The sequence below is a fragment of the Panthera onca genome, chromosome A2 (genome assembly GCF_046562875.1).
Source record: "Panthera onca isolate mPanOnc1 chromosome A2, mPanOnc1 haplotype 2, whole genome shotgun sequence".
Lineage (NCBI taxonomy): Eukaryota > Metazoa > Chordata > Mammalia > Carnivora > Felidae > Panthera > Panthera onca.
The window spans coordinates 140,715,846-140,734,913 of record NC_138340.1 but is presented as its reverse complement, the minus strand read 5'-3'; the positions used below and the strand labels follow the sequence as shown (position 1 = coordinate 140,734,913).

At 34.0% G+C, this 19,068-nt stretch overlaps 1 protein-coding gene across 1 annotated transcript in view; it reads left to right on the top strand.

Annotated features, from left to right (window-relative positions):
* Window positions 1–19,068, top strand: part of WASL (WASP like actin nucleation promoting factor) — a 61,980-nt gene that overhangs the window by 31,796 nt on the left and 11,116 nt on the right. Inside the window, exons 3-8 of the mRNA XM_060633012.3 lie at window positions 1,477–1,563; window positions 2,793–2,889; window positions 6,205–6,228; window positions 12,762–12,930; window positions 14,205–14,247; window positions 15,260–15,413. Of these exons, the coding sequence (XP_060488995.1) occupies window positions 1,477–1,563; window positions 2,793–2,889; window positions 6,205–6,228; window positions 12,762–12,930; window positions 14,205–14,247; window positions 15,260–15,413 (574 nt within the window). The remainder of the gene's footprint in view (window positions 1–1,476; window positions 1,564–2,792; window positions 2,890–6,204; window positions 6,229–12,761; window positions 12,931–14,204; window positions 14,248–15,259; window positions 15,414–19,068) is intronic.

Below are 19,068 nucleotides of genomic sequence, written 5' to 3'. Positions count from 1 at the left end.
ATGTTGTTTCTCAACATAGGTATGTTTACGTTTTCACAGCTTTGTATCTCTCACATTCAAACACAAATCCACATTGTTCTAGATTGGATGCCCATTCTCAGGTATTCATTTCTTGTAGTTACCATAGAAGTAATTACCTTTTTGCAGAGATGAAGTCTCCATTTATCTTTTAAAACCTTTTCTATAAGTAGGCTTTTGTAATATTTATATGTGACAATAAATATAACCAAAAAACCCCAAAAGACATTGACTTTGAACTCTCCTGGATGATACTTACGGATAGATTGTATGTCAGCCTCTGTATGTTTAATTTCTCTGGGCCTTGGCTTATTTATTTATAAAATGCGAGAGCCATCTGCGTCTATTGCAAAGTGTTTCCCTGAGATTAAGTAAGATTTAAGTTACTGTACTTCATAACTTAGTGCTTCTTAGCATCCACTTCTCCATACTCCAAGACAGCTGAGAGATGTGGGGTACTCCTGTTATCAGTGGCTTAACTATGGCAGTGATTCTAGGGGATGGGCAAACATTCAGTAGTTTGAAAGAAACCCATAGTTGTTTTGACATACTTCTCATCACCAATGAGAAGCACTATTTAGAAGTAAAGTGCACATATAACTCCACAAGGAGAAAAGGAATGGGTGGTCCTGTGTGTATAGTGAATTCTGAATATTTTTAAGTCATGGTCTAGGTAGAACTTTGCTTTCAGAATAGGGCAATACTTATCTTCCTCTAACTACTGATTTCTAATTGTAGATAACCATTGCTGAATGCTTGGCAATTAGCCACCTTTGGTATTAAGGTTAATTCTGTGTCCTCTACTACAGCCATACATATGACAATCCAGTCACCCATGGCTCTCCTAACCAGAGTTTACCCTTGGTGCACCTTAATCATCAGTCTTTTTCTGCACATGATTGACACTACTTTTACTGGTAGTATTAGGGAGCCACTGTATAAAATTTAGGAGTTCAAAGACTGTTAGTGAACAGTACAGAGAAGGTATATTTGACACTCCCAGCATCTTACAGAATTGAGGAAAAGAGCATGAAATGTTCCTATAATGTTTGATAGCACACGGTCTATTGCCAGTGGAACTAGGCATTGATCATCAGTGCATGTACAGCAGTATTCTATTCCTTCTGTCTGACATTGATGACCTAGTAACTGTTCTAGTTACGTATTTGACCAGGTAACTGTATTTGGGAATACAGGCTAAGGAGATTGTATCTTGGCATACTGAATTAAGCTCACTCGATACATAGTTTTTATGGAAGAAATACCCAGAATTTACTATTTTCTTATTAAGAAAACACCAATTAAATTATGTTATATATATTTTATGCATATCTGTGTTTTCTGTGCATGTAAAAGCTATTATTAATAAAAACAATTTGCTTAATAGGAGTCATCTATTTTGGTTTATTCCTAGAGATTATCTTTTTGTTAACTCTTATTTTAACTGTTGTTTTCTAGGATGGGAAACTATTGTGGGAACAAGAGCTATACAATAACTTTGTATATAATAGTCCTAGAGGATATTTTCATACCTTCGCTGGAGATGTAAGTCATATTTTTTTTTTTATTGCCCTGTTTAATGTAATTGTTTTTACATTTGTCTGTGGAAAGCATCTATGAGCTTTCCATGTAAACACTGTATAAAATAAAAAGAATTATTTTACTTTTAAAAGCATCTTCATAGATAGTAAAGAGGAAATGGCTACGATTTTAAAGGGCCAAAAAAACAAAAAGGATTTCAAAGAGTACTGTGAATATAACTTGCTACGTGAAAAGAAATTTGGTTTTCATCATCTTTTTGTCTTTGGGCAGATAGCTTAATCTTTCTGGGATTTAGTTTTCTGTAAAAATGAAGTCTGAATTGCCCACTAATCCATGATATCTTTTAAACATCGAATATTATATTGCCATTCAAGTTATTTTGTAAAAGAATAGTTCGTGACTTAGGAGAGTACTAAAATAAAGTAAATGTGTGTAGGGGGGAGAACAGAATTTCAAAAATTTATCGCATATACTTGGGGAAATTGTTAGAAGGATTTCCATACCATATGCTCCCAGGGATTGTCTGAGTGTCTAGATTATAGGTGATTTTAATTTTCTTTATTTTCATATTTGTATTTCCTAAATTTTCTATAATAAGAAAAAAGATGGTTGGATTAGATGATCTATCTTTTCAAAAAATATTTTCTTCTCTAGCTATTGTTTTCCACATTTTTCTTAATAAAATATAAATATATGTAAATATATAAAAGTATGCATTAAGTACCATAATCAATAATGTCAGTGTGTTTCCACGTTTTTAAATAATTTACCTGAATTAAAGTTATAATTTAAATAATACCTACAGTTAAGCTGTAAAATAAAAACATTGCCTAGTAAAGATAGAGCTGGCCTGCATTTGACCAACTTTTCTGGTATTTGCTTTTTCTAAAATCCAAATTATTTTATAGAGCTCTGTTGAAGGATCAAATTTTTTTGTTTCTTTTCTTGCTGTTGTTGAAGATAAAGTATTCAATTTAATTTTGAGTGTCCACTGTGATAGGCAGCTTTTCTAAGTGTAGTCTTTTACTTTGCTTTTTCTGTGCTTTTAGCATTCTTAGGTTTTTCAGGTAAAATTAAAACTTTAAGGTAAACTGAATCTTTGTTAGTAAAGTCAGCTTTCCTTCTTCAGAAATGTACTTTGTTAGCTATCAACATTTTCATTAAATAAAGCTAAATTCATGTTTTTTGCTGTTTACCTTTTTTGCTAAAAAAAATATATATATATATTTCAGACTTGTCAAGTTGCTCTTAATTTTGCCAATGAAGAAGAAGCAAAAAAATTCCGAAAAGCAGTTACAGACTTGTTGGGCCGGCGACAAAGGAAATCTGGTAAACCTTTTTTTTTTTTTTTTTAATTCTTTGAAACTGGAGCTGGCAAACTAAGGCTCATGGGACAGATCTGGCCCACCACCTGAAGTTTTAGTGAGACACAGCTATGTTTATTGGCTTACATACTGTCTGTATAGTATGTCTGTGGCTGCCTGTTTGCCACAACAATAGTTGGATAGTTACAACAAAGACTGTATGACACACAAAATCTAAAATGTTTATTCTCTGCCCCTCTACAAAAAAATAAAAATAAAAAAGGTGATGATCCTTACTTAAGAGGCATATTAAGAACTAGTTTTTTTCAGTTTACTGAAGAACTCATTCTGATAACCTTTTTTTGTTGGTAATATTCCATATATACTGACTCTTAAATTTGCGTTTTTATGGCATTGTTCTTACATTCTTAGAATATTTAATACTTTGTGAACAAAGACTTTTTAGGCAAGCCTAGAAGCAAATAAGCCACGTTGCAAATATAATCTGTAAACACTGTTTTGTCTCTATTTTGTCCCTAATGTTATCTATTATAAAACCATGAGAAACGCAGTGTAATTCATGAGACTTTAATATATGTAAGATAATTAGAGAATGATGCAAGATAGTGTAGAACTTTAAATTTATTGGTATAGAAATATTTGTTAACAGTCTACTGTTCCTGTTAGGAAGTGGGAGAAGGGTGATTAGGAAAGGTGAACCTCTCCAAAATCATCGTTTTAAGCAAATCAGTATTAGGAGAAATAACATATGGGTATCGAGATCAGCAAATAGATATCCTTAAAACTATGCCATATGCTCCTTGAAAGTTTTCTGTATATCTGGGGGTACATGTTACCACTGTGTTCAGGGATGTGCTTTACCAATAAGAGGGACTAAGCCATGAAAAAAATAAGACATTGGATCTGGAAAACTGGAGTGTAAAATCATGTATTCCATTTTATACTTCTCCATTAGTATTTTAATGTATTTCCAAGAGGGAAGTGAGGTAAAAATGAGAATAAAATGAAGTAAGCTGTTGCTCACTATTGCCTTCTTCTTATATCTTAACTGTAATGAGCAAATAGGAGAATTGTTAGGGACCTATTTTTTGTTACTTCTTTTTGGGATCAAGGACATTTACCACTTGATTCCATGCTAGGGAAGAATTTAAAGCTATGGAATAATTTATGGTTTAGTACCTTATTTCAGGGACATGTGGTACTCGGCCAGGGGCTTTCTGGGGTTCCTTTTAGCCAAAATATGTGGCGTTTCCAAATCAAAGCGAGTAAAAAATGTTTCTTAAAATATAGACTAATTGACTTTGAAATAGGAAGGTCACTTAAAGGTGTCTTCAGCTGGTATAGGAATTTCTTTTTACGCAGTTCCTAAGCATTTAAGCATGGTGTTTCACAAGCAGAAAGACCACAACATTAGGGAGTCAGCTGATTCATCTTTGGGTAGTCCTTCATGCTAAGTCAAACTCCAGCTTCACCTCTCTTTAACTTAGATGCGTGGAGTCTGACTTTTGGAGCAACAAAAAATTAGTCTGTTTTCTTTTCCTCCCAGTAGCCATTTAATAGTGGAAGCCATCTATCGTGTTCTTACTCCTTCACTTCTTTAGTTTAACCAGTTCCAGTTTTTTACTCATCACATGATGTAGTTTATAGACTCATCCTGAGTACTGAGCTCTGAATCCACTGTAGATTTTTATGTCTTCTTCAGATGGTTCAGATTTGAACACAGTACTCCAAAAGTAGTTTCACTGGTTCCATGATACTAAAACACATCTCTTGATTTGATTAAACACTGTCCTGCTAATGTTTTAGCAAATACCTCACATTAGTACCTCCCATTCATTGTTCAACCAAGCCATCGTTTTTTTCATATGTATGGCTTTCAAGCCAGGATACCGTCTTATTTTTAAGTTACTTTTTAGAATTTACACTCTGAACTTTATATTTATCTCAGTATATTTCCATATCTGTTGTCATCACTTTAAGAAGTATTTCCTCTGGTTGCAGAGGTGACATCACCTGAGAAATGGGAGATTGACATTCATTGATATAGACAGAATTTGATTACGTCAAATGTTTCAAAAAGTTACTTCATCAGACCACCAGATGGAGTTAATACATTTATGTTTCCCATTGCCAGGATTTTCTCACTTGTCCTCCAGTTAAATCCTATTAATTTTAGTTTATGGCTATTTATAAGCTAATTATTTTTATTATATCATCATTTATGGGTATTTCGCTTATAATTTTGGACAACTTTATATTAGAAAATCTCTGGAAATTCTATTTGTTTAAAATTCTTCAGCCACTTTGAATTTCTTAAATCTAAAATGATATCAGACCTCGTATGTAAGAGTATGAATACAAAGGATTGGTAGTTCTCCTGGTTTTATTCCTTCCTAATCTGCTGTAGTTCTTTGTTATTATTTTGGTCTACCCCGGTGCTCAGTTATCTCTGTGTATTTTCATTACCCTTATGCTTTCACTCAGTCCTGCAGCTTGAAAACTGTCCGTATGCTGAAACCTTCCAAAGTTTTATCTGTATTACTGACCCCTCCCCCCAACCTTCAGACTAATTTACTTCAGTTGACATCAGAATAGCTTTCAAACATAACATATCTGAGTAGAGCATTTGATCCATGTTCCCTGACCCCAATTAGACCTATTCCGACTCCTCTCCTAGTCTTCCTCAACTTGGTAAAATGTTCCACTCTGGCTTACCATGGTCCCTTGTAAATCCTATCCATGAGTCCATTGTCTCTTCCTTCAAACACAGAATCTGGATCTGTTTCTCACCACCTCTGCTGCTGCCTCCCTAATCTAAGCCACCATCTTCTGTCATCTAGACTACCCTGACTCCCTCACTGGCCTTTCTACTACCACCCGGTGCCCCTTATGATCTCTTTTCCACGTAGTAGCCAAAGTTAACTTAAAAACATAGATTAGGTTATGTTACTTGCCCTATTGGAAACCCTATAAGAGCTTTCTATCATATCTAAAATACAATCTATATTCCTTCCTTGACCTGTGGGACCCTACATGATCCAGTCCCTCCGTCTCCTTTTGACTTCTCTCCTTTTACTCTTCTCTTGGCTCATTCCAGTCCAGGCTTCATGATGTTCCTTCATGCTATTCTTTCCTTAGGGCCTTTAAATATGTTGTTCCCTCTCTTAGTTTATTCAGATGTCAGTTCCTCAGAGAAATCTTTCTTAACTACCTGTACGTTGACTTAGGAATTAAGACAGAGTTTAGGTGAATTAATATTTTATGTTGATTTTTATATTACATATGCCTAATAATGTTATTTTAATTTATTTTCTAACAGAGAAAAGACGAGATCCCCCAAATGGTAAGCTCTTTGATACAAATTATTGATGAAGAAGATTTTAGGTTAAAGTTTAATCTTTTTAGAAACATATCATACATTAATACTTAATGTTTAGTATCTGTGATCAACTACTGTAGTTTATTGTGTTATTTTAAAACAACAAAGATGAGTCTTAGAAATGTACTATTCTTTGACTTTTTTGTAGCATGAAGGAAGTCTCCATAGGGTGACAGTCAATATTATATCTTCATTCTGTATTCACAACTGATTAAGTTGAGAAACTATAATCTTGACTTAGTATCTTCTTTGAAGAGAAGGAAGATAAATTCAGTCTGCGTACTTTAAGATGTGTCTTTTCTTTTTTTTAATTTCAAAATATAATTTCACGCTTGTAATGCAAAATTAGCCCCTGGGAGAATGAACACTGACTTTAATGGTATGTTTAGAGCTAATAGTAGCTGTATCTAACCCTCCTTAATTTGATAAGGAACACTTGAAGTGTTGTGGATTTCATTTAAAAAACAAACAAAACATGTATACCAGAAAGTAAAAGCAGAATACTAAAATAAAAAGGACAAAGTCCCAGATCTTTAGGGCAGAGATCTCATCCTTGACTCCATAAAGCATCTCTGAAATAGTGTGTTAAATTTTTAAGTGTATATATTTTCTCTGGGGAGAGAGGATGCAGGGCTTTCATCACCTTTAAATGGGGTCCCCGATCCTGTGAAGGTAAAGAACCATTGCTCTAGGAACCTTCACTATAATGGAGAATACTACTTTTTCCTTTTAAAAGCATCTCACATCCTCTCATCAGAGTTTAGATAGATTATTCAGGGAAACAAATAATACAGAGTTCTTAATATATGACAACTACTGGTGATTGTTAGGGTTTGTTTCTTTTAAACACATATATTGCTTTCTGAATTTATCCTTAAATTTGTTTTCCTGATATAAAAACATGAATCAAATACTGCTGTATGACCGTTTGGATTATTTACCTTATTGTAATAAAAAAAAATGGCTGCCTTAGGTAGCCTTAGGGCTTATCTTGTGCCAAATTTTATATACTTTGTCTTTAAATGGAAATCTTAATTTATAGGACTTCTTTGGAGATTAAATGAAGTAATCAAAGTACTTAGCATAGTACTTAGTAAATATTAGTTATCACGATGAAGACAATAACAACAATAATCATACCAGCTCCTATTACTGACTACTTACTCCCAGCCAGGCGCTGTCAGCAATCTTACGAAGTAGCTGCTGTTATCTCCATTTTATAGGAGAGCAGCAGGGGCACAGGTGAGTAACTTTCTCAAGGGCACAGAACTAGTTAAGTGGTAGGGCAGGATTCAGTCTCAAGCAGTCTAACTCCACAGCCCACCCCCTGAACCACTGTGCCATGTCCAGAAGATTTTGAAAGAGAAACTGAGACATAAATCAGTACCCCAGGTCCTGGGGCTAATATGTGGCAGAGGCAAAGGGAGGCAGAAGCTGCCGCGTCAGAAGTCCTTCATCCGTGAACTTTTACGTCAGTGTTGGAATTCTCTCCCTTGTTGGTGTCCTCAGTACTTTAATCTTTTTGCATTTATTATTCTGCATTCTGTGATTCTGCATTCTGCATTCAGCTTGTATGAATACAGGGGGAAGGCTTCCTAACAGTGGCATCTTTGGGGAAAGTAACCTGAGGTTTTAAAGTGTAGACGTTGTACAAATAATGTAAGTTAAGGGTGTAAATACCTTACGGGGTTTTAAAATTTTTAATCTTTTCAGTACATTTAAAAATACTTCCGAAAAGGCACCTAATCCATGAATACAAAGAATTTGGATATTCCTTATGTGACAGTGGTATCTCACCATTTTCTTACTTCTAGTTAGGATACTCATAATTAAATATAGTTTCTTTCTCTGCAGTTGCTCTTGCTTTGAAATCTTCAGACCTGTAGTTTTTACCCTTAGGTGCAGTGATCCCAAACTTGTTTTCATTAAATGACAGTTATAAAAATAGTACCATTAAAAGGCAAAATTGCACTAACCAATATTTGTATATTTCTTTATAAAATGTACATATAATATGGTATTAATATATTACATAATAAAGGATGAAATAAAAATTAATAGAAGTTTTAATGTTTTTTCCTGATGTGCAGTCCTTGTCTTGCTCTCCCCACTGTGGAGACCGCTGTTTTGGAGGCAGCATATTACTTTTCTACATTTGGTGCCCGACCAGCAGATGCAGTGGACACCGTAACCACCTTGCGATGTCCATGCTGGTGCTTTGACTTCCACCCTCGTTTAGATTATCAGTTTAGCAGGCTTTTCTCGAATTGTAACTATTAAAAAGACACTTTATGTACAAGTAGCATATATTCCTGAAATGCAGTTCAGTGTCTTCTTCACTAACTCTTAATCCGTGCATCTTTCTTTTTTCTTTATTGGTCAGTCTCACCTTTTAGCTTAGACGCTTTCCAATGATTTGTTCTCAGCTTCATGACTGCTTGACATCAGAGGCCTCTGGGCCACGTGTTTCTCAACTATTTTACCTTGGTGAGAGTTCTCTGCTTTTTATGAAATTAAGGGGAGGACTTTAGTTTGTTCTTTTAGTTTTAAAATTAACTAGAAATGCTGTTCAGTGAGAATATTAAGAAGCCTTTTCTGTGACAGTTGTCTTTAATCAGAAGAAGGTAATTTATCATTTGACTGTTTTTTGAAAAAAAGAACGGAAACAGCCTCCTCCGTTATATATTTACTTAGTATATGTTCTTAGGATGAGTATAATTTCGTAAGTGGAAGAATTAAATTACTTTTTACTAGAAGTGATTTAAGAGTATCTCTGTAATCTCTTACCAAATCTCCCATAAACCTTCCTTTATTAAAAAATGACTCTGTGCCTTGTACAGGTTTTTACTTTTTTTAGTCTGTCACTTTTGAAACAAATATTTAATTGGGCTTTAGAATGCCATTTTAAACTTATTTCTGAACACCTTCTAACTCTAAATGACTATTATCGACAGAAAGAACCAAGTACCCATTCCCTTGAATAGTAGGAAACTTTTTTCTAAATTTTGAAAGTTACTAGTGAGTATTTATTAAATAATAAACTGTTTATAAACTAAGAGAACTAATAAATTGGTAAGGAAATTGTATACGGTGACATTTGTAAAGTTAGCATTATCAATCACCTTATGGTTTGACATTAGTGTAGGAAGTACAATAGTAGTTAATAGAAAGGGTAGTGGACCAGGAACCAAGATTGCAGAGTTCACCTTTGCCTTTGTCACAGTTGTGTGACTTTTGATAGGTCACCTGACTCTTCACCTTAATTTTCCATCTATAAAAGGAAAAGTTTAGGAAAACAGTCTAATTTCCTAGCTAATACTAATTTCCTATACATTGCTATAATTCAGATTTTCCTGTGTAGACTTAACTAAATAATATTTTAACTGGTACTAATCAGATTCACGTGTAATGATTCTAAATAGCTAATTCAAAGGCTTTATAAACTGCTTGGCAGACATATAACAGTATATCCACATCTCATTTTGGGGTAGAGAGAGGAGGGGAAACACAGTCTGACTACAGTAGGAGTTAAACTTTTTCATTCTACATACCACTTATATTTTTTTCCTGTCTTTATCCTTGAACTTTCTTCAGAGATGGCTGAATTATTTTCTCTAGCGACTTACAAATCAGGCTTACAAGAATCTTAACTTTTTAAAAATTCCCAGAGAAGAATTTATTAGCTGGGATAATTTAAGCTATTAAACTTCCCTTTAGCCAACTCTACTTACTGTTTAGAATATCCACAAAATAATAATAACTTTTATATAACCCAAAGCAGCATAAAAATATTTTTATTTTTGTTTTTTTCTAAAAAGTAATAATAGTTTTGTTGTTGTTTTTTAATGGTGAATCTGGCTGTTCCTTTATAGTTACTATTTGAACACCTATTTCAGGAGGGGTGGTATTAAAAAACATTTTTTTTAAACATTTATTTTATTTTTGAGAGACAGAGTGTGAGCAGGGGAGGGGCAGAGAGAAGGAGATGCAGAATCTGAAGCAGGCTCCAGGCTCTGAGCAAGCTGTCGGCACAGAGCCCGACGTGGGGCTCGAACCCACGAACTATGAGATCCTGACCTGAGCCGAAGTCAGATGCTCAACTGACTGAGCTACCCAGGTGCCCCAGGGAGGGGTGGTATTTTTAAAGAGAGTGCCTCACTCTGATACTCCTAAATCTGTCTTAAGTCACGTCTTGAATTGTATTAAGTATAAAGATAGAATAAATAGCGCTTTGCCACAGCTTATCATGGATGGTATTGCTGATACTGACTTGTAAAGACAAATTATAAGAGGGAAGGCAGAAAGAGAAGGATGAGAAATAAAAACATCATTAGATAAGCCTTTGTGTATGACACCAATTTAACCTCTAATACTTAAATTCTGGTTATTCTCGATTAGTCCCTTTGTGAAACTACTTGTGAAACTTTGTGAAATCTGCTATCTGAACAAATTTGAAAACCTAAGTCTTTATCTACTATTTAATAAGCCTAATTGCTTAACTAACCTTTAATTTTTGATCCAGCTATTTTAGATTATTCCTTGACACTGAATCAGCTTATTTTAATGGTTTTATCCATTTTACTCACTAGCTTTTATTTTTTTCAAATAAGTAGTTCTTTATTTCTTGCCACTTATGGGCATCTTCCCATGGAATTTAATATGAAAATATAAGTAGAACTTTTAGACACCTAAATGTAAGTAGACCTTGAATATGAAGGGAAAATAGCTGAATTTTGGTGACGTTAAAAATACGCATCTTTCCAGATTGTCAGCTTGTCTGATAAGGTGGCAGATGGCTTTCATAAATTTATTTTAACTGTATTTTATCTTTAATAGTAGAGTTGAAAGAGAGAAAATGGGTTATATATAATTTACCCACTTAGATAAACATTGTTCTTTCAGGTAACTTTAATGAATAGGATACATTTGAGCTGTTTACTGCAAGTGAAGAATTAGAGTCAAATTGGCAATTAGTTGTTACCTAATATACATTAGCCTGTAATTTCTTGGGATTTCCAGTTGCTATTCTATGATTGTGTTGGGGATCCTCAAGATCAAAGCCTAGCTGATTTACTAGAAGGACTCAGCGGGACCAAGCACACAGTGAAAGGATATAAAACAAAATCAGCAAAGACAAAGACACATGGGGTTAGGTCTGAGGGAAAGCACACCCAACTTTGTGATCGTCTTCTCCCACTGGAGTCACAGGGGATGCACATCATTCCTCCAGTGAAAATTGTTACAGCACATGTGAAATGTTGACTAAAGGAGAAACTGATTAGGGATCAGTGCCTGGGGTTTATCTGGCGCTACTCACGTAGTCATTCTCTGTCTAGCACATACCGAGATTCTGGACTCCCAGGAGGAAAGCAGGTGTTTAGCATTAAGCACATTGTCAGCACAAATAGTTGAGGCACAAGGAGCCCATCCTATCAGGAAATGGTGAGAACCCTCTTGGAATCCCAGTTTCCAGATGCCAGCTCAGCATCAACCTTGCAAGCAGGTCACTCTAAGAATGGCAGGCTCAGGCCTACTGTGTTAACTCTTTCTCTGCACAGTAGTGGTTACATTGTAGACAACATTTTGAAAGTTGTCATTACTCATCTCAAAGGAATTAAGTCTGATAAGTGGTTTTGTCAGAGAATCATATATTAAAATGGACTCTCTAAGGAACATGTGAAGCTCTTTAGTTAAATTTATAAGGAATTTTAAAATTGAATACATTTTCATTTAGACTATTGTGCTTTTAAGGCCACGAATATTTTCGTGAATTTTCAGACAGGTTTTGTATGGTATATTTAGTGTCACTCCTAAAGATGCTATTAATAGTATCTGAAGGTGCCCGAGGTATTTTTACTATTGATTCTTGTGGAAGATGAGTGTTCTGCGAATGTTCCCATTTTGTTTTTGAGCCCTGTACTTCTGGTAATCAAAGTGTATGTATGATAGGGAAAATATTACAGGATTTAAATATGGTAGTTTTGGAAAAAATACTAATAATTGTAAAACTACTTTGTTCCCTCATGGGCTAATAAAGTTGAAACAAAGAAGTAAGACTAGATTTCTTTGTCAGATTTAAAATGAAGTATGTACTTTTTTTTTTTTTTTACTTTTGTTATCCTTGTTATGTGATATATACCATTTTACCAAGGAGTGATGTGATGTGTATCAGGCTATTGTAGTCCAAATTCAAGGGATTAGATCAATTAAATATAAATTCTTATTGAAAATACGTGTTTCCCGAGGGATTTAATATTATAAAAATACAAGTTTGCTTTCAAATAACATCTATGCTAATGTGTTTAAGAATTTATTATAGGCTTTTGAAATTTAGGAAGTACTTTATCCTTTATTTACAAAAAACTAACATGCAAGTTTAAATTTTAAATAATTTATATTAATGAAGCGGTCCTACTTCAGAGAAAGATATTCAAATTATAAACTAGGATTGTAATAATTGTTATCTCAAGTTATATTCCTTTCATATTGTTTTGCAGGTCCTAATCTACCCATGGCAACAGTTGACATAAAAAATCCAGAAATCACAACCAATAGATTTTATGGTCCACAAGTCAACAACATCTCCCATACCAAAGAAAAGAAAAAAGGAAAAACAAAAAAGAAGAGATTAACCAAGGCAGATATTGGAACACCAAGCAATTTCCAGTAAGAGAGTTCTTTTGTTTTTCTTATCTTTTGATTTACTCATTACTGCTCTTGATTTTTAACTTGTTAGAAAATTTAGTTTTCTTATTGGTGGTGGGGGGGGGACCCTTACATTTATCATTTGCGTACCTTTTTAGCTATAGATTTTGTTGGGAGGTGTTTGTTTGTTTTTTAAGGCTCAGTAGACTTTCTCTGTATCTTAACTGTTTATTTACTTTTCTACCCATCAGTAAAGAAAAATTAGATGAAGTTGTTTCTTTAAATAATTGTTGGACATAGTGATTTCTCACTTTTTCTCTATAAATGGTATTTGAAATTGCCTGAAGGCACTGTCTCAGTCCATTTGGGCTGCTGTAAAAGAATACTATAGACTGAGTAGCTGATAAGTAACAGAAATTTATTTCTCACAGCTCTGGAGACTGGGAAGAGGCAGGCGAAATGTAGTGTCTGGTGAGATTCTTCTTCCTGGTTCATAGACCGTGCGTGGTCTTCTAGCTGTCTTCCTCACATTTTGGAAGAGGGCAAGGAAGCCTTCTTGGGCCTTTTATCTAAGGGTGCTAATCCCATTCTTGAGGGATCTACCCTCAAAATATAATCACCTCCTAAAATCCTCACGTCCACATATCATCACATTAGGAATTAGGTTTCAACAAAGGAATTTTTAGGGGACACAAACATGTAGTCTATAGTAGGCATCAAACCTTTGCTATTTCTTTGATGTATTTTAAGCATTTTCATATACATCATTTCATTAGGTCGTGACAAAACTCTTATATTCTCATATATATAATTCTTGGGGTTTTTTTGTTGTTTTGTTTTTGTTTTTGTTTGTTTTTCTTTTTTTGAGAGAGCTCCAGCTAGGGAGAGAGGCAGAAGAAAAGAGAGAGCGAATGCTAAGCAGGCTCCACGCTCATTACAGAGCCCAATGATGCGGGGCTCGGTCCCACAACCCTGGGATCATGACCTGAGCCAAAATGAAGAGTTGGATGCTCAACTGACTGACCCACCCAGGCGCCCCATAAAATGCCCGTATTCTTAATGACAGTTTGACAGTTGAGGAAATGGATGCTCAGAAAGATTGTGCAAAGGTGTTAAGACTCAGTAGCGTAGCCAGGGCTGGAATCATACAGTTTTCCCCTGAATGTGGTTATGTCTGTGAGAACTATTAGTTCAGGGCCAAAATTTATTGGGTGGTTTGGATTTGATGTATGTTATGTTTTAAATGCTCTTTATGCATTTTCTATTTTTTATTTTATTTTTGTCTACTTCTTCAGGCACATTGGACATGTTGGTTGGGATCCAAATACTGGCTTTGATGTAAGTATCTTTGCAAGTCATAAACAGTATTGCTCTAAATAAGTGGGAATGCTATGGCCTGTGTGTAGATTTTTATTATTCATTTTTGTGAATTCTGGCGTTCATTTGAATGTGTTTATGTACATATACTACTGAGGTTTGAAACCTTCGTATTCTTCAGTCATTTATGGCTATGTCTCTAAAGACAAAGGTTTTATACTCCTTGGATTTATATACTGTAATGTGAAATTCTTGTGTGTTGCCAGCAAGAGAAAGAAACTATTTCTGCTAGCTGATCGTTTTTGGGGAATGTATACCAAATTAGTGGAGAATAATCAATTTCTGAATTATCCAGTTGTTAAATTGTCTAGGTCTTTTCATTCTATTCTTCTTGGCAATTTCGTCATTATTTAATTTACAGCACTGAGCAAGGTAGGTTAAACTGCTGGCAAAAATAAGTTTTTTTAACATTTTACCTGTATTTTTGGTTGCTTAAGTATTAATACGTATTTCACAGTTGACCAAATGATCAGGATTTGGAAAAATTACTTTGAAGAGAAATACTTGTGATTGGGGTCAAAAATCCTTCTGGTTATTTTTGTTATAACTACAGTGTTAACTCTACAACATTTATTGAATGCTTCTTTGTGTTGGGCACTGTACAGGGTGCTGAGGTTATAAGGAGGTCCTTGTCCTCAGATTTTCAAATTGATTTGCTTCTTTTGTTTATTTGTGATGTATCTAAATCTTATTTAGGAATAGGTGAACATTGGAAATGTTTGAATCATAAATGGGTTAGTAAAACTCTAAATGAGATGCCCTTTTTGAAGGAAGGGAACAAAACAAAATAAAAATGTATTCTTTGTTCTTACCTTTTCTGTTTTATTTAAATAAGAAAGTTTAGTTGGAATATAAATAACCATATTTCAACTTAAAATAATTTCATAAAGGGCAAAGATGAGGATCAGATTTGATCATGCTTATTTTTAAAAATTGGGATCGATTTTACAGTTAGTTACTTTATTTGTTGTAGCTGAATAATTTGGATCCAGAATTGAAGAATCTTTTTGATATGTGTGGAATCTCAGAGGCACAACTTAAAGACCGAGAAACATCGAAAGTTATATATGACTTCATTGAAAAAACAGGAGGTGTGGAAGCTGTTAAAAATGAACTACGAAGGCAAGGTAATTTATTTTTTCATTTAAGCATTGTAATCCTTTTTTTTTTCTTTTGACTGTTTTGAGGTCAGTTTCATGGAAGACAGCTATACACATTCCTATGAACCTTCCGTAAGCAGAATATTTGAATTTATAGATAACTAACTCGACCTGGTATTGTTTTACATTATTTTGATGTAACTAAAAGATTTGGTGGGGCACCTGGGTGGCTCAGTCGGTTAAGCATCCGACTTCGGCTCAGGTCATGATCTCACAGTTTGAGAGTTCGAGCTTCGCATCGGGCTCTGTGCTGACAGCTCAGAGCCTGGAGCCTGCTTCGGATTCTGTGTCTCCTTCTATCTCTGCCCCTCCGCCACTTGTGCTTTGTCTCTCTCTCCTCTCTCAAAAGTAAATAAACATTAAAAAAAAAATTAGAAAAAAAAATAAAACATTTGGCAAGGTTTTTCTTACTAAAAAGTCTTATATTAAATTCATGAATATCCGTACAAAATCTTCTGGCTATTCTATTTTAGAATAAAAATTTATAGTTGCCTAATATCTTATTTAACAAATCTTAGAAACCACCATTAAAGTTGTTTTTATTACAACTCAGAAGTAGTAATTTAAAAATAATCATTGTTTAATCAGTAATATATAAGCATTTTCAAGGATATAAATAATGAAAATTATTTATTTTGAAATACAAACATTTTTTCTTGGTAAAGAATAAAATTTATCATTTAGTACTTTGAGTATACTAATTTGCATCCTTTTAAGATCTGATATTTAAAGCACCTTGTGTTTTAGTTGTATGTTAATTGAACAATAAAGTGTAAATTCAATAACTGAATTTTCCAATATGACAGTCATCTCTTTGCCACCTTATTCATTTGAGATTGCTTTTCTTCTATCTAGCTTTTGTGTACAGAGCAAAAGTTCCATTTTATCAAAGTATTCTGAGGAATTTCACTGTCGTTTTAAATTAGGTATTTGACTTACTTGTATCTTTTTCAGTACTGATGTTCATTCAGTCTTTCATTCATTCATATATTCAGTAAACATTATGCCAGCACTCATTTCCACTCAGGATACTTAGTCTAGTGTGGAAATAGATATTTAGACAAGTATATAGTCAGAAATTGCTATTGTAGAAACACAATGTTAGTTTCATTGAAATTAGTATGATGCTAATTTGTTTTAGTTTTTGAAAAAATTACATTTCCAGGCTCTATGGATTTTTAATAAAAACATCTTGGGCATAGCACCATTATTGTTTTTAAATGCTCCCAGGGTAAGTCACGTTTATTGGTAGTGTGTTTCCCAACTCTCTTTTTCCATGGTTATCACATACCCTCACATTACCAGATTTTGCTTGGCATCTCTCTGAGCTCTCTGAATTTATAAATTTATAAATGACTCTTGACCTTTACTGGGCTACCCATATATGTGCCCTCACACCTGAATACCTGTGACTGACGGTTGTCTAGATTAACTTGATTGGATTTGTTTTGTTTTTTTTTAAGTTACAAATATCAATGTTTGTTTATTTTAAATAATTTATTTTCAAGTTAGCTAACATACAGTGTATACAGTGTAGTCTTTGCTTCGGGAGTAGATGCCCATGATTCATCACTTACATACAACACCCAGTGCTCATCCCAAGTGCCTTCCTCAATGCCCATTTCCCATTTTTCCCACCCCCCAACCCCTGATTTGGTTTTTAAACTTTATTATGACTGCTTATTATTCTAGCTGCTTTTAAAGCATCAAATTAGGCAAGATCTTTCCTTAATTGAATTACTTAAAACCAAAGAAATACACAGACATTAAAAAACATGCTTTGGGTGGGCCGCCTGGGTGGCTGAGTCAATAAGCATCCAACTTCAGCTCAGGTCATGATCTTCCGGTTTGTGGGTTTGAGCCCCATGTCGTGCTCTGTGCTGACAGCTGACAGCTTGGAGCCTGGAGCCTGCTTCAGATTCTATGTCTCCCTCGCTCTCTGCCCCTCCCCTGCTCATGCTTGCACGAGCTCTCTCTCTCTCTCTCTCTCTCTCTCTCAAAAATAAAAATAAACAAAAAAAACAAAAACAAAACATGCTTTGGGAACAAAGTTAAATTCTTGTCATACTTAAGAACCTAACTCCCAATGGGGAACCTTTTAGACACCAAAGAATGATTTTATGGAAGATAAATTTTTCAAAGAAAGAATAAAAAATAAATAAAAAATAATAAAAAAATAAAAATTAATGATTTGTTAGGGAAATGTTTTCAGGCAGAACATATAATGTGTTCAGAAGTATAAAAAATTAGAGGAGAAATTTATGAAGTTGTCTTAAAAATATATTTTGTAAAACCTACTGAATCAAATCTCTTGAAACTTATTTTATAAAATTATGTAATCAGGTTTATAAAAAGTAGTAGACTTGTGATTTCCAATCTATTTTGTGTGTATCTGTGCAGTTCTTTGAAGGCCATTAACTCATAATAATCTGCTGTGTAGGTCCACCACAATGCAGTGGTATATATGTGGGATGTTATTTGACCCAGTGCTCTAAATTATGCATGCTTTGATATGTTTATTTTCAGAGAAGCTAGAGTTCATTTATCCTGCTTCCAAATCTAAACATACAATGAGGTTTTTTTGCCCTTCACTCAAACTAATGTTTTGGGCACATAGATGGTAAAATTAAAAAAATATATTTCTGTATGAGTCAGAGCTCATATTTCATCTATAGTTTAGACAATTCTAATGAAATTCTGTGGATTTTTAAAAAACACCTCTTAACCACAGCACCATTGTTGTTTTTATTGTCGCTTATTATACTCATTCCTAGTGGTTGCCTTTCACACTTAGCATCATTTCAGTAACCTATGTTATGAACCTAATGTACTTAGATTTTTACATTAATTTGAGTCAAGGAGGGGGTGCTAAACATAAACACACACAGTTAGTTCTATACGTGCCTAGTCAGAGTTGTTTAAATTTGTGTTGAATAGATAGCAGTTTTCTATTTGCTTTACTTTGGGGAGGGTGCATGAGAGAAGTTCTTGAATGTTTCCTGAATTTTATATAATACTATATTTCTTTTAAACCTTAGTTATATTTATATTTTATAATTTCTGCTTCCCAATCCTATAAATATCACATATCTAGAAAATTAGTTAACCTATTATTCTTAATATTGATCTGCAATAATAATTATTTTTAAGTATAGGAGCTTTTTTTTGTAGTATACCATCAAGACAAGATTTTTTTCCGTGTCTTTCTTCCTTTTTAACTAAACTCTGATAGTAAGAACAGTTTTATTTGTTGTAACTTTTGTTTCATACGTTTCACTTCATTTATTTTTTAGAAATCTAAGTACTGTTATCATTCTGATTCTGGTGTTTGTGGTGACTTTTCAGTGTTTTGCAAGTCTGTAGGCCATCCGATTTTCTCTTGATGGTGCGTGATGTCTACTTAGACATTTTTGTGCATCTAAACCTAACTCCTATTGTGCCATCCGTACTTCCCTCTTTTAATTCTTTCATATTCTTACATCAGGTATGACATGTCTTTTGCGTACTTACCTTTTTATGTAAAAATAATACAGACTATAAAAAAACAAAGTTGGTAATAGATGTTTTCCTCACAAAAATATAGAGACATTTTCCATCACTTTTCAAGACAGTAGAGATGCTG